This window comes from Mixophyes fleayi, chromosome 6 (assembly GCF_038048845.1).
Source record: "Mixophyes fleayi isolate aMixFle1 chromosome 6, aMixFle1.hap1, whole genome shotgun sequence".
Classification (NCBI taxonomy): domain Eukaryota; kingdom Metazoa; phylum Chordata; class Amphibia; order Anura; family Limnodynastidae; genus Mixophyes; species Mixophyes fleayi.
In genome coordinates, this window is record NC_134407.1 from 50999214 (window position 1) to 51014277 (window position 15064).

At 40.1% G+C, this 15064-nt stretch overlaps 1 protein-coding gene across 3 annotated transcripts; it reads left to right on the plus strand.

The window, feature by feature from the left end:
- Positions 1-4: 4 nt before the first annotated feature.
- BLOC1S2 (biogenesis of lysosomal organelles complex 1 subunit 2) lies at positions 5-14792 on the plus strand. Of its 3 annotated transcripts, none has more exons than XM_075216461.1 (6): positions 5-61; positions 1458-1584; positions 4182-4298; positions 6535-6654; positions 7852-7956; positions 14612-14792. In XM_075216461.1, the coding sequence occupies exons 2-6, from the start codon at positions 1500-1502 to the stop codon at positions 14641-14643; spliced, it is 459 nt and encodes a 152-aa protein (XP_075072562.1). In that variant the 5' UTR covers positions 5-61; positions 1458-1499; the 3' UTR covers positions 14644-14792. The 3 variants fall into 3 exon arrangements, with proteins under 3 accessions (XP_075072562.1, XP_075072560.1, XP_075072559.1); XM_075216459.1 differs by lacking the exon at positions 5-61 and adding an exon at positions 68-151; XM_075216458.1 differs by lacking the exon at positions 5-61 and adding an exon at positions 107-227.
- The last annotated feature ends 272 nt before the right edge of the window (positions 14793-15064 follow it).

Sequence of the window (15064 nt, forward strand, 5' to 3'; positions counted from 1 at the left end):
CGAAACAGTCTCTGACAAAATGGCTTCTACAGCTAGGACAGATGAGAACGCAGTTCTAGGAGTAGGTTTCTCTGTGAAGTTATAGGTGATAGCGCGTGTGACGGGTCAGATCACGTGAGCAGATGTAAATACGGAAGTAGCGCGGCACTAGGTGAGAGGGATCTGCCTGGTTGATTATGAACCTGTGACTGTGCTGAGTGTAATGCAGAGCCCGGCACATATATACGGTATATACATATAGGCTTCTATACCCCTCCTCTGCTCCATGGGGATATCAGTATGGATCCTACATGTATAATAACATCCTGCTATTTAGATTAGTACTTTGTGATTGTATAGCATGATGTGCTTTATGCTGGTTTGTATACTAAAATCAACAGGCGCACTGGACTGTGAAAGCAGGGAATGTGCTGCATATAGTTCAGTATTTAGAGGAATGTGGGCTTTTGTGTAGTTCATATTAACACTGTATGCAGGGGCTGGCTGGGTCCATAGTGGGTAACTGGGCTACCTGCACTTTTTTTTCTTTGAAATGTTCCTAATGGGCTGCTGAGCCGAGTCTTGTCTCCTGAGCTAAAATGCCAGCCAGACCCAGAATGTATGCCTCACATACACACACTGTGTACTGTTCTTACATGACCTACATCATCCTTTTAATGTGATTACAGTACACACATGCCACATTGCAATGACACTTAGAGGGTTATGGTGGGTACTGTGCAGCTGGTCTACGTTTAAAGCTGTGACTCTCCCTGGGAATTGGGGAAAAATTTTTAGATACGGTCGATAAACAGGCAGAACACGCATATTGTATTTACACAATATTTCTAATAATAATTCTTTACTTTTTTATAGTGCCTTTCTACCAATAGGTAGGTCTCAAAGCACTTTACACTGTTGGGGTGAGGCAGCCATCTTGGGTACACTGTTGGGGTGAGGCAGCCATCTTGGGTACACTGTTGGGGTGAGGCAGCCATCTTGGGTACACTGTTGGGGTGAGGCAGCCATCTTGGGTACACTGTTGGGGTGAGGCAGCCATCTTGGGTACACTGTTGGGGTGAGGTAGCCATCTTGGGTGCCCTGAGGGTGAGGTAGCCATCTTGGGTGCCCTGAGGGTGAGGTAGCCATCTTGGGTGCCCTGAGGGTGAGGTAGCCATCTTGGGTGCCCTGAGGGTGAGGTAACCATCTTGGGTGCACTGAGGATAAGGTAGCCATATTGGGTATGCTCAGCTGCTATTGTATGGAGTCATTCAAATAATTTCTTCCTTTTTTTATACATGAATCTGGAGAAAATGCAAATCTAATCTGTTAATTGAAACACATATCTGAAATTTGCAAGACAAGATTTTTGGAGGAATTCTGAGCTAATGCAGTTTTACAGATTTTGCTGGTACTTAGATATGCGTTAAGGAGGGACCTTGTATTTCTTCTCTTACAGTTGTTTACTTCTTTCATAGAATAACATTGTCCAAAAAGACTGATACAGGTCACTTCTTGGTATGGCAGAACTGGGAGGTCCAGAGAAACTACCTTCGGATGAGCAATCGGTAGCACCTATTGCATCTCAGCCTTCAGCATCTCATGGTGATTTACGTTTCTTTTCAGATATTCAGTTGCTTATACTGCCAGTGTTTCCACTTATCTTGTTTTTTTTGCTGGAGAACATGCATACGTAGCAGTAAAGTAGTGCTCTGATATTGGTATTAACATAATGCCTGTCTTGACTATAATAATTTGTTTACACAATGCCTTGAACTCAGCTTAGGGGAGAGCATAGGGAATACATGAGGTGCTGCAAATACAGTCACTCTGCTTGTCACAAGTATTGGTTTATATATTCCCTCCCAGGAAGCTTCCTCCCTTTGTCGTAGCTCTCGGGATTGAGGCTAGAGCAATGTGTGGGACAATTCTGTAGCATACTGCACCTTGTATTTTGACTCTTACACTGGCCACAATATAAAGAATCGCTCTACTTTTTAACATACTTGCCCACTCTCCCGGAATGTCCGGGAGACTCTCAAATTCTTACTAGGTCTCCCGGACTTCCGGGAGAGCACGCAATTCTCCTGCACCCTGCCCGTAGGGAGCCTAAATTATGTGAATTGCGTTATTATGGCCACGCCCCCTGCAACAGTGTAGTTTTTGGGGGTTTTTTGGGGTTTTTTTCACGGGCAGGGCTAACATGACGCGATTCGCTGTGTCCCACCCCCTTCCGCCCTCTCACCACAGCCACCTCCGTGATCTCCTGGAGGGCAACAAAAGAAAGTTGGCAACTATGCTCATTAATCCATCCATATTTCTGTTAAGAAGATAGCTAATAAACAGGAAATCAGGCAAACTAATTTAGACTTAAGCCCTTCGTAATTTTGATGAAAGGGGCAAAGACAATATATATGACATAAAGTAATGTTTTTTTTATAAATAGGGATAACAAAGAAAAAATATTGTCAATGTTGTTAGTATATATATATATATATATATGTAATTACAATGATTCTCATTGGTAGAATGAGTGCTATGATCTATGACACCACTGGCCATTGCTGCGGTGGAGAGGAAATGGAGGTGTTCTGTCTGGCAGAATGGGACTAGTGTTTTTCTAATCTTTCACATACCCTACATCAAAAAGATCTAGATATTACTCCACGCTGGCTTCGTGGTTAGCACTTCTGCCTCACAGCACTGGGTCATGAGTTTGATTCCCGACCATGGCCCTATCTGTGTGGAGTTTGTATGTTCTCCCTGTGTTTGCGTGGGTTTCCCCCGGATGCTCCGGTTTCCTCCCACACTCCAAAAACATACTGATAAGTTAATTGGCTGCTATTAAATTGCCCTTAATCTCTCTCGGTCTCTGTGTGTATGTTAGGGGATTTAGATTGTAAGCTCCAATGGGCATGGACTGATGTGAATGAGTTCTCTGTACAGCGCTGCGGAATTAGTGGCGCTATATAAATAAATAGATGATGTTTGTTGATGCATCCTCTGGTTCAGGAGGTGTGGGATACCTGTACCCTTGTCAATTATCTCTTAGAAACCTTGTTATTAATGGATCCATGGTATAAATGGCACCACTTTAAACAGGCTTGTTTGTAGATCATTTGGGTGTCAGTATGGAGTCCTGACTTTATCACAGAAGTATCCTTACATTTTAGTCCACTCTGGGGTTCGTATGGGTGCAGAATATCTTCATATAAGATATGTGTGGTGTGCTGGGGGAAGACTCCTTTCCATGGGCGGGCTGGGCCGGGGGGCAGCGACCCCCCGGGCCGCTCAGTCTTACCGCCATTAGGGCCGGGGGTAGGCCGGCCGCCCGCCCCCCCGGATGCAATATACACATTTTCACCGGCGGCCGCATCACATGACAGGCGATGCGGCCGCGTCATCAATGACATGGCCGCATCCCTTGTCAAGGGATGCGGCCGCCTGTGCGCCCCCGGGCTGACATTTCCCAGCCCGCGCCTGCACCTTTCCCTCTCTCATGTCATTTCTCCACTCTCCCTCATTTATTTTGGGTTATATTTCAATGTAGCAATTTTTAAAGTCTATATATTTCATTTCATTTTAAAAAAATTGGTCAGAGAAAACAACATTGTTATTATTCTATGCACATTATTGTCAATTTGGTTTTCTGTATCTAAATGATCTAGATGTGACCAATGAAAAAGTTTTTGCTTAGTACAGTGGTTCCCAAACTGTGTTCCTAGGCTCCCTGGGGTGCCTCGGCGATCTCACAAGGGTGCCACGGCCAGGGCCAGTGGTAAGCAAGGCGAGGGACTACATGGTAATTATTTTGGCTTAGGGATGCCTTGAAAAAATTATGGGGGCCCTAAGGGTGCCTTGAACTGAAAAAGTTTGGAATCCACTGGCTTAATACAAAAACAATAAAAGTAGTAAAAACATCCAAACTAAAAACAAACTAAAGGCCACACATAAGAATATAGTTTAATACCCGCTGCACACAAATAGCAGAATAGCAGCAGTCCAGTGGCCAGCAGATACTCATCCATTTAGCCATTCATAAAAATACTTCTGTATTTTTCAACATTCTGCCTATTGGGGGGGGGTGGGGGTTGTAATCTGCTATTCCATACTATCTTGTGTCTGGAATTCTTTAAGTGCTCTAACACTTTTACAATATGTTATTTACATAAAACATGTTTGTGCTATATCGCTCTCTCCAGATGATTCCACAGTTGAAACGGCAGAAGAGGCAGTTGAACCCCCGGAAGCAGATATCAATGAACTTTGCAAGGATATGTTCAGTAAAATGTCATGTTATCTCACTGGTGAACTGATAGGTAAGTAGAATATATGTGTCAAACAGCTAAGATTAAACCCCAAAGATTGTATTGATGCATCAGAAATACATATTATTGGAGGCTTGACTGTGACGTAGATACTGCAAGCAAAGCACATTGTATGATAACAGAAATCATTTAATTTGATTAGTTAAATAGGATGTCAGTTGCTTAATTGTCCATAAGAAGTACATTGAAATTGAGTGTTTGACACTGGCTCTGGGATCCTACTAACTAAAGATCACCCGCTGTGAAGCTTTCAAATCTCTAGAGATATAGTGATCCAAGAATGACATACAATATCTGTAATCACTGTGCAATAAAGATGGAAACAACAATAGAAGTAAAAGTGTATTTAGAAAAGTAAAAGGTATCTTTTTGACAGGTGTAAAAGTGTTTCTTAGGGCAGCTGTCTGTATCTAAAGCTGGGTACACACTACACTGGTTTCATCCAATAATCGGCTCAAACAGACGACATACGACCGCTCGTTCAAAAGTCGGGTCAGTGTGTGCAGTGACACGATGGTCGAAAGTCTGCCCAAATGGACGATTATCGCCTCATTTGGTTGGTCGTACCGTTTAATATTTTCGGTCCAATCTCGTTTCCGCTGTGTAGTGTGTATAAACTTCCGACCGATCCACAACAGTGAGTATGAAATTACAGTCATTGCTCACGACAACATGGCTGTAAAAAGTTGCTAAAGGGACGTCCGCTCTTTCCTATATCGTCCTAAACAAGGCTAATGTGTATGCAGTCCATGGACCGAGCGATCGGATCATCGATCGCATGTAAAATCGCTCTGCATAAAAAGATGGTCGAAATTTCTGTAGTGTGTACCCAGTTTAAGCTATCTAGGCGACTCAAAAATTCAAAATTTAATCCATTTCAGAGAAGCAGAAAACAGTATGCAACACTCTATGTAGTGAAACAGGAACTGTAATCTTGTAATTGTATTCACTGATGTGAGAAGAGGAAGAGCATTTAGAATATCCAGGTCCATATAGCTTGTCTATTCAACGCCTTCAGCTACATATATGCAAATGATGTAGGAGAAATATATTGTGCAATACAGTTTATTAAAATAACACAAGTAAAGAAATATACTCACAAACGTGAGATGAGAAAGCAAATAAAAAGCTGCAGACAGCTGAACTGATTGATGACCCATGTTGCGCAGCCTTAGGGGTATATTCAATTGTTGGTGAAAACGCCAAAAATCTCGCAGCGCGCGCACTATTACCGTTATTACGGTAATAGTGCGTGTAAATACTGTTATTACGGTAGTTTTCTTGCTGGATTTCAGCTTGCAGCTCCCTGAGCCGGAAGCTGAAATCCAGCTTACTATTACCATAATAATGGTAATGGTTTTAACGCCGCGGGATATTCAAACAATTGAATATGCCCCTTGCTGCCATTGAAAGAGTGCATCAAATCTACAAGTGACGCCTTAAAAATTAACAATAATAATAATCGACTTCATCAGGGAGACCACATGCATTTAAGATACTAGGTGCATAAGCTTTCTATATATATTTCATAATAAAGAAGGTGTTAATTGCATCATAGTTCGAAAGTAAAAAAGATAATATATATGTATACACAGGCCTGACATTTTGCCAGGCTTAGATGAATACATGAACTTTCAAAATATATGAAACACAGTCATTGTTTAAATGATAACTCATCCAAAACCCACCATTTTCTTTTCTTTCACTAAGATATGATAAATTATATCATTCTACTAACTTTCAGTTCTGCAGCTGATCTGCATACTAGATCTGTCAGATTGTGAAAAGGCTGTAGCAGGCCAGCGCTGCAGTCCTTTGTTCTGCCCACAGCATTGTTGTTGTTGATACTCTTCCACCGTGAACTTCCCATTCACATAAATGAAAGGTTCACAGGGGAGGGGCATCGACAACACTGTGCTTTTTCCAATCAGACAAGGGGTAGAAGGAGAAAGGAATGCAGACAGTTTGCACCTTCAAGGAAAATAGGAACACTATGCTGAATGCAAGTCTGGTACTATATTGTAATATTAATAATGTATTGGTACTTGTTTATTGAGTAAGATTGCTTATACTATAGGACCTAAAAGCACCAGATACATAAAATCATGGTCTTCCAAGTAGGTAATACACGTCATACAATCCAGGGTTTAACTGATCATATTTATGCTGCCTTCATTTGGTGGTTTCTGCCATTAATCTTTCATTGTTTCCCAAACTATTATTTCAGCCACAAGTGAAGACTATAAACTACTGGAAAACATGAATAAACTCACATGTTTGAAGTATATGGAGATGAAAGACATTGCTGGAAATATTAGTCGTAATCTCAAGGACTTGAACAAAAAGTGTAAGTAAAATGTTAACAGTAGATTACTGTACCTCTGGACTATACACAGTTTCTCTCTTCATCCTGCAGAATGCAGTGGTAACTTCACCATTAGGTTCTGCATCATGTGGACTGGTAGGAAGCGCCAGCTGGAACACAGTCCTCAGTAAATGTAAAGTATAAGTTGGTCTGTTATAATAACAGTAATATAGTAAATTGTAACATTTTCAAATCATACTAAATATTTATTTACAGAGGTGTGAAAAGGTGAGTATTCCTAATAGCACATCTGACGTCCCTCTCCCCCTACTATTCTGCTGGTTGGGGTGAAGGGGGTTTATCTTTAAATATTTAGTATGTCCTTACTGTAGGCCAGAGGATCCCAAACTTTTTCAGTTCAAGGCACCCTTAGGGTCTCCATAATGTTTTCAAGACACCCCTAAGCCAAAATAATTACCAAGTAGTGCCCCGCTTTGCTTACCATCTGACCTGGCCGCGGCACCCAGTTTGGGAACCACTGCAATAGGCTAATGTTTGACACCGATATATAATTTCTACAAAACTTGTATGATACGCAGTCATCCCAGCCAGTTGCATCAGCATTGCAAGGCCTAGTATACTATAAATGTATACCTATTTGGTGAACATTTCTGAACTGGTAGCTATATAGTAACCAATCAGATTCTGTAGTTTCTCTAGAATAGATAAGAAAAATGAAAACAGACATCTGATTGGCAGCATAGGTATGTCTCATAATTTTCATATTAAAAACCGTGACACCCATGTCACCTGAAGTTTGCTCAGTTCATAAAATCTACCCCATACAATTTTGTAGGTACCAAATAAGAAAACCTATTCCAATTTGCCTGTTAATTTGCATTAATATGAAGTTGAAATTATGGAAAAATAAGTTGTTTTCAAGTTTTGGGGGGGGAGAAGCAAGTCCTGGGAAAATCAAGAGACATGGTAGCCCTATCTACATAGATCGCTATTGCATCGCTACTGGAATAGTAAAAATAATCCATATTTAGAGTGACCATTCCTTTTACTAGATTTTAAATAGACAAAATTAACTTTTCTTTTCATTTATTCCTTCTTTCTTGAATCCAGTTACCAACAAATAAAAGAAGAATTTACTTTTTTTTTTCTTCTTTACAAAAAACCCGCACATGCTACACTGTGTCTCAGCATATTATTAATTTTATTGTTGTTTTACAGATGCAAGTCTTCAGCCATACCTTGAACAAATAAATCAGATAGAAGAACAAGTAGCATCATTGGAAAATGCAGCGTACAAACTGGATGCCTATTCAAAACGATTAGGTATGTTCCAATAAACTGGTGGGAGATGTATGTTGTTTTTGACAGATATTGAACTTTTTTTTTAAAGCTAATTCCTTAGTATGCAGATGGTATTTGTGTCTTGCTATTTAATTGTTTTGTCTTGAAATGTATAGGAATATAGAATTGTTTCATATAAGGCTGTATTACTGTTTGAGAAATCTACTAAGTGCTGAATGCAAAGAAAATGTTAATCCAGACACGAGCTAATGAAAGGAATGAAACATTGTATAACATTTAACACAAGAGGCAAATTGACTTAGTCTGTTTAGTCAGAGAACAACTGCATTGAAAAGGAATCATATCTAATCCTGTAAATTACTGCTGTGGCACAAACAGTGCAGTAGAATACTGAAACACACATACGCATACTACACTAAGGCTAGGTACACAATAATCGTGCCATTCAGCCGACCTACGACCATTCGGTTGGATGTTGCGTTCTTGTGTATAAACACACAATAATCACACAATGGTCGAAAGTCATCCCAAAGTGCTGATTGTAGGTTCTTTTGGTTGCTCGCACTGTTTAATAATATTGTTCCAATCGCCTTGCGGTCATGCAGTGTGTATGAAAATCACGACTAATTCCACGACCAACTGTCAATGGTTCCTCAAACTGCGACTCCTTTCTGCAGCGTGTGTATGTAAAGTTCTGATGTCTGTAGCTCTCCCACGTGGTGCGGTGTCGTTAAACGCTTAAAATGTGTTTAGTGTGTGTGCATGAATCTCCTGAGCGATCGGACCTTCAGTCGTAGGTACAATCGTTGTAGATAACATGTCGGTCGGACAATGCTCCAGTGTGTACCTAGCCGAACATGGCAACACAGACAGTTATCAATTTGTTCTATAATCTGCTTTCCCCATCTGCTCCCTTTCAATCACCAGTCCCCAATAGTCCCTCTTATTTCTGACCTATCGTATCTCTCCTTCTCCTATCCCAGCTGCCACCATGTTCACTGCTGGTAGCCTTACACTGATCCTATATGCTACATTCTCCCCACACTCTACACAACTGGACTCTTTGTTCCCTATCCTGCTAAGTAAACAGACACTCCTGGTACAGCTTTACAGGAACAAGAGCTTCTTGCAGAAATACCCACATATGTACAATTTCAAAAATAACTGCAACAGACACATTTATCCACGTTACTTTTACTCATTACGTTTTATTAGTCACATAAGTAAAGCGTAAAAAAAAAACTTATTAGAGGTCAGCACTACATGGTCACTGAATGTCACAGACAGTTATTCATGAACCTCCCGGTGACTCTCATTTCATTACTTCCTGGTAATATACTTTGATAATAAATAAGTTGGGGACTCTCTATGCCACTAGTGATTGGGTCTGGCTAACCTAGGGGCCTGGAATGTAATGTGAACCCTGGTCTTCACAAGGAATTTGCACAAGAGTGTTGGAGTTTGCTGCAGTGAATCCACAAGTCACAGCCCTCAGATTAGTCCAGGTGACTGCTGATAGACAACTGTCAGTACAGGCAGCTCAGGATCCAAAGATCAGGAGCAGTAAGATGCAAACAGAATAACAAGGCAGAGGATCAGAGCCACAAGCAATGAAACCTAGTCAAACAAGCCAGAGGAATCACAGGAGTTTATAAAGACTGACCACACCCTTCAGTGGTCAGGAGAGTGAGCTGCAGGGGCAAATATCTTACAAACAGGTTCTGTGAAACAAAGATAAAGAGAGCAGAAGGTAATCAACAGACTCTGCAGCTGATCTGAAAGGCTACTTCCTGCAAGCTGGGAATTTGCTGTTTAATACCTTACCTATAGATGTAGAGGCCAAAATACGAGACGGTTATGGTTAAAATGTTTTCTGAGCTGACATATAAAAATTATTTGTCCATAGCAACCAAACTATTTCAAAAGGAAATACAAGTCATCTCTCTATCAAAATTCCACATGTCATCTTTCTTAAATCTATCAGTGATGGATAAATCCCCAGAAGTCACAAGGACCCCCATTCAGACAACACATACGAGTTGTACGAAATTGTTTACATGCTTGGACCAGCCTTGCAATTTTTTTATTATTATTATTTTTATTTTTTAAATATGTTTACATATGTATGTATGGTAGTCACTAAGATATATTTTAGCAGTTTAAAAGAAAATTTCCCAGATTGCAGGTCCATCAGCCAACCACAAAACACATTAATCTGAACTGTACCAATACAAAAGAGTGACATATACCAACAATATAACAGCTCTTCTCTTTACTTAGAATTAATAGAAATTGTAGTATATTTTCAGAATGGACATAGACTATGCTTCATTAAAATGGCACCTAAACAACTGATTTATGCTGGTTTACATGGGGCACAGAGTGTTATGGGTGACAGATATTCAGCAGGAACCCCTACAAGGAGGTAATGGACACCCACAGGTCACAGCAGACAGGTTGTAGCCGATTACTCAGAATGGGCCCAAAGGCAGAGGATAATACACAGACATTGTCATATACAGACCAGAGGTACCTGCTGGTTGCACAGGAGCAAAGTCAGTTGATCCACCGGTCAGGGTCACAGGCATACAGGGATGATATCTACACAGGTCAAGTCATTAATGGAGAAATTGGACAGACAGCAGCGTATAACAGTCAGAAACAGAGGTCACAATCAGATATAGATTTTGTTGTTGGCAAGAAAAAAGTTTTTGAAAATGTTTAAGAAGAAGGAGTTGGTTGGAACACTGTATACTTTGCCATTTCTATGATCTAATAAAACATGGCTTCTAGGAAGAAGATGTTAACATACCAAAATCTTTAAACACTGATCACTGCATACTACAGTACTTCTCATGATTTCAAAAATGCCATATTTTCCAGCTCTAGTCACCAAATTGAATCAGTAAAAATTTCCAAAAACACTGAAGAGCATGTGAGGCAGCTTCCAGAAGACTATATCCGTTTTACACTTGCTAAGAATCTAACCAAGATAGGTCAGATCATGGACTGACCTGGCTAGACTTTTAGTAGGGTTTAGATTGATATGGGTGTACTAAAGCCACAAAGAACTTTGATATACAGATTTCAAGGGCCTGATTCATTAAGGCACGTAAAATGACCGTATTGTGCCTTTTTTTTTTTTTAAACGCACACAGTTTGGGCATACAGGCGTCCGTATTCAACTAGCGGATCTGAAGAAATGACTCGCTTGCTGAATATAGGTCTAGGTACACTCTGCATAGACGGTACTTGAGACATATACATCATACTGCTGGATACGTACAATACATATGTGGGATATTAAGTCCCAGCAGAACACACAGAATAAAAAAAGTATTCAAATATTGTCACCTGTTCATAATATAGTCATTAATGAAAAAAACATTTTTTTGTTCCATTAAATACATTTCTCAGGACATTTCTAATGTCTACTGTACAAGTAATGCATTTTTATAGTTCTGATAAGATAGGTAAGTTTCCCTGAAAAAAAAAAAAACAATAAGGAACAAACTGAGCTATAATTTAACTTGAACAATCAACATAACAATCTTGTATACTTTATTATACCTACCATATAAGCATATAAGTACTCTCATGTATAGCTCCACAGTGCATGCATGGCCTTGCACATTTGTTTGGAAAACTATCTCTGTGTCATGGCCCATGACCTGATGTAGAGCTATGCACAGTTACGTTCCTCAAGCTTTTTGGTGCCATATATAGAAATGCAATTGAAATATTTGTTCTAATCTGGGGACCATGGTTTAAAGATCATGTAGAGATACTATTTTGACATTAATATATGTCATAGGCTGTGCACACTGAATAATATACATTAAATAATTGAAGTGTTGTATATTTAACCACATGAAATAATTAGTGTTTTATAATCTAAATGAGACGACCATGCTCTCTCTCATTTCTTTGCAGCATGTTAGGACTGCAGGACTGTCAATAATGGAATGGGGAAATAATACTTTACTTTTTAAGAGAGCTGCAGTGCAATATCAGGTTAACACTGAACACTGTATTTTACCTCTGTGGTTCACATATAAACATTTCAGTGTTGAGGTTCAGTGGCCCTTTCTTTTTTTTTTTAACTCAAAAGGTTTTTATTGAATTTTTTAGAAAAGCATATTACAAACATAGCAGTGGTTGCAGAGTACATACAGCAGATCAGTTATATTGAACAATCCACGCTGCTTAGATAAACAATCAAACAAGTAAATAAAAATGAGAAAAAATATTGGTACAGACAACAACACATGTTATGACCCAGTATACATAAGCCGAAGACGGCAAAGAGAACAGACAAGAAAAACAGACGGATAAAGGGGGGGGAGGGGGGGACAAGACAAGAGACTATCCGGTTATAGAAAGTGTACCAGTGGGTCTAGCCCAAGTACCCAACTTAACTCAAAAACCATTCCACAGTACTCACGGATCAAAGATTGAACTGTGATTCGTAAAGTACTCATACCATATAAACCACATAACAAGCGGGAAGGAAGCCCCTGTAGACAGATTAAAACCGATGGTTTCCATTTTGTAGCTATGTTGGATCTTGTTAATAATTTTAGGGAGTGCTGGAATTAGAGCTGATTTCCAGTTCTGGGCTATTGCAGCTCTTGCTGCAATGAGAATATGTCCAGTGACATAATGATTGTGTCGCTGGAGATGTTTAGGATACAGATGAAGTAAAGCCATATCTGGGGAAGGAGAGATATTGTTTTTGGAGACCTGAGAGATTAAATGAAAGATTTCGGTCCACAATGGTTGAAGTTTCAAGCAAGACCAAAAGATGTGCATAAGCGTACCAATTTCACCACAATTCCTCCAACAATATTTAGATTCTGATGGCCAGATTTTATGCAGCTTATCTAGAGTAAGATATAACCTGTGAACAATTTTAGTCAACATTTCCGAATGGTTAATACACTTTGACATCTTATATATGTTTAGGAAGACTCTCCCCCATAACTCTTCTGAAATAGGGATATTTAGGTCAGATTCCCAGACAGCTTGAATCGGTAAAACCTGATTGTCAATGGGAGTTAAGAGTATCCGGTACCATAGGGAAATACCACCTGCGTGGGATGTGGGGGAGAGAATCACCTTGATACCAGGGGGGAAGGGTCCCATCACCCCCAAATGCGAGGGGCGTGTTTGTAACCAGTGCCTTACTTGAAGATATTTGTAAAAAAAATCGCGGATAGGGATATCATACTTAGCTTGTAATTGGGAGAAAGGGGGAAGAGACCCTCCCTCCAGGAGGTCCTGCACACGTCTAGCTCCTTGCCTGTGCCAAGAGTCAAGATGGAGGTCTGGGATTAGTTGTGACAGTGCTATAGTAGAGCGGCTAGAGGAAGGGAGCTGGTAGTCTGGGAAAAGGGACATCATCTTATCCCAGGGGGTGAGAGAATCTCTTATGCTTCTTAATGTGAAGACTGGATTAGGTCTACTAGGTTTGTCCATAATAGATCTGCTAATGGGAATGGAGAGAGACTATGCTGTTCAATGTCCACCCATGGTTTTTTCAGTGGGGCGAGGCCTGCCAATCTCTAAGCTGATCCAAAATAGCCGCCTGTTGATATGCTTCTAGTTTGGGAGCGGCTAAGCCACCTTTTATTTCAGATCTGAACATTCTCTCTCTAGAGAGCCTAGACTTTCTGTTGTTCATTCAGTGGCCCTTTCATTCCATTGAACATGGTGCAAATTTTAAAGAACAATGCAATAATTTATGTCACCCATATTATCTCCTGAAGACTTTGTTTATAGCTGTAGTCATTTGTATTTTACTGATATTGTGATCAGTGTACACATTTGTTAAGCCTATAAAAACAAAAATCAATAAGTTTAAGGGGAAAAAATACCAAGGGGTTCTCCTTTCTAAACCCCTTCAGTATCGGTATAGCACAGTGGCTTAAGTACATGGCAGGTAAGTGGTGCTGAGTGGGAAAAGGAGCATAATGCGTCTGACGGTTGACACTGGTGTTTAGTATTTGACTGCAGGTTGCCATAGGCCATAGAGTGGGAGCACAAAGTATGCAGTGGCTAAGTGATTAGCACTTCTGCCTCACAGCGCTGGGGTCATAAGTTTGATTCCCGATCATGGCCTTATCTGTGTGAAATTTGTATGTTCTCCCTGTGTTTGCGTGGGTTTCCTCCGGGTGCTCCGGTTTCCTCCCACACTCCAAAAACATACTGGTAGGTTAATTGGTTGCTAACAAAATTGACCCTAGTCTGTGTGTGTGTGTGAGAATTTAGACTGTAAGCCCCAATGAGGCAGGGACTGATGCGAGTGAGTTCTCCGTACAGAGCTGCGGAATTAGTGGCGTTATATAAATAAATGGTGATAATAATAATAATAATAATAATAATAATGCAGTGAAATGTCAGTATAGGATTAAACACTGTCCTTTGAATAACAAAGTCCATGCTTCACATATGAAAACTTCACTTTTTAAAATCGAAAGGGATTTCATAAGATTTAAGCTATTTCTCCCACGTTGGGTATTGCCCACATTTGCCGTTTTGTAGGTGAAACCAGTAGTAATGAGAATGCAGCCTATCCGTTCACCAGGAACTAGTGACCATTCATTTGGTTGCTCTAACGATCCTGGCACCATTTATTATAATCTTCATGAGGATTGTATGCTTTTTTTATTTGCAGAAGCTAAGTTCAAAAAATTGGAGAAGAGATGAAGACAAAATTTCACAAAGCAACAATCGGCTCTGCAAAATATCCTAATGCCAAAGGAAATGAACATGATTTAGTATTCACAAATATTATGTCAGTCTCTCTGAAGCTTTTAACTATGAATCCATGAAATACAAGCTTATTCACAAAACAACTGAGTGAATAGTCTCTTTATATGAACTTGTATGGAATGAATGTGAGAATTGTTGTTTTCCATTATAGTTCCCAATGATGTCTCATGTAGCTGCCAATGCAAAGATTTGTAAAGCGAGTGTTCATGGCAGGCACCCATACCTCAAGTACCTCATTGGAGCCTGTAAGCACACTAATATTTGGGGCATTTTCAATTGCCATTCGCGGCCGCGATTACGCTCGGCCACATGGGTCCCGGAACTGCAACATCGGTGCACATAGAAATCTGCGATA

Bases quoted from the DNA above. Each gene is read 5' to 3' on its own strand.
- BLOC1S2 (XM_075216461.1), top strand. From the start codon at position 1,500: ATGGCAGAACTGGGAGGTCCAGAGAAACTACCTTCGGATGAGCAATCG. The intron at 1,585-4,181 runs GTGATTTACGTT...CGCTCTCTCCAG, and splicing joins TCAGCCTTCAGCATCTCATG to ATGATTCCACAGTTGAAACG. The intron at 6,655-7,851 runs GTAAGTAAAATG...GTTGTTTTACAG, and splicing joins CAAGGACTTGAACAAAAAGT to ATGCAAGTCTTCAGCCATAC.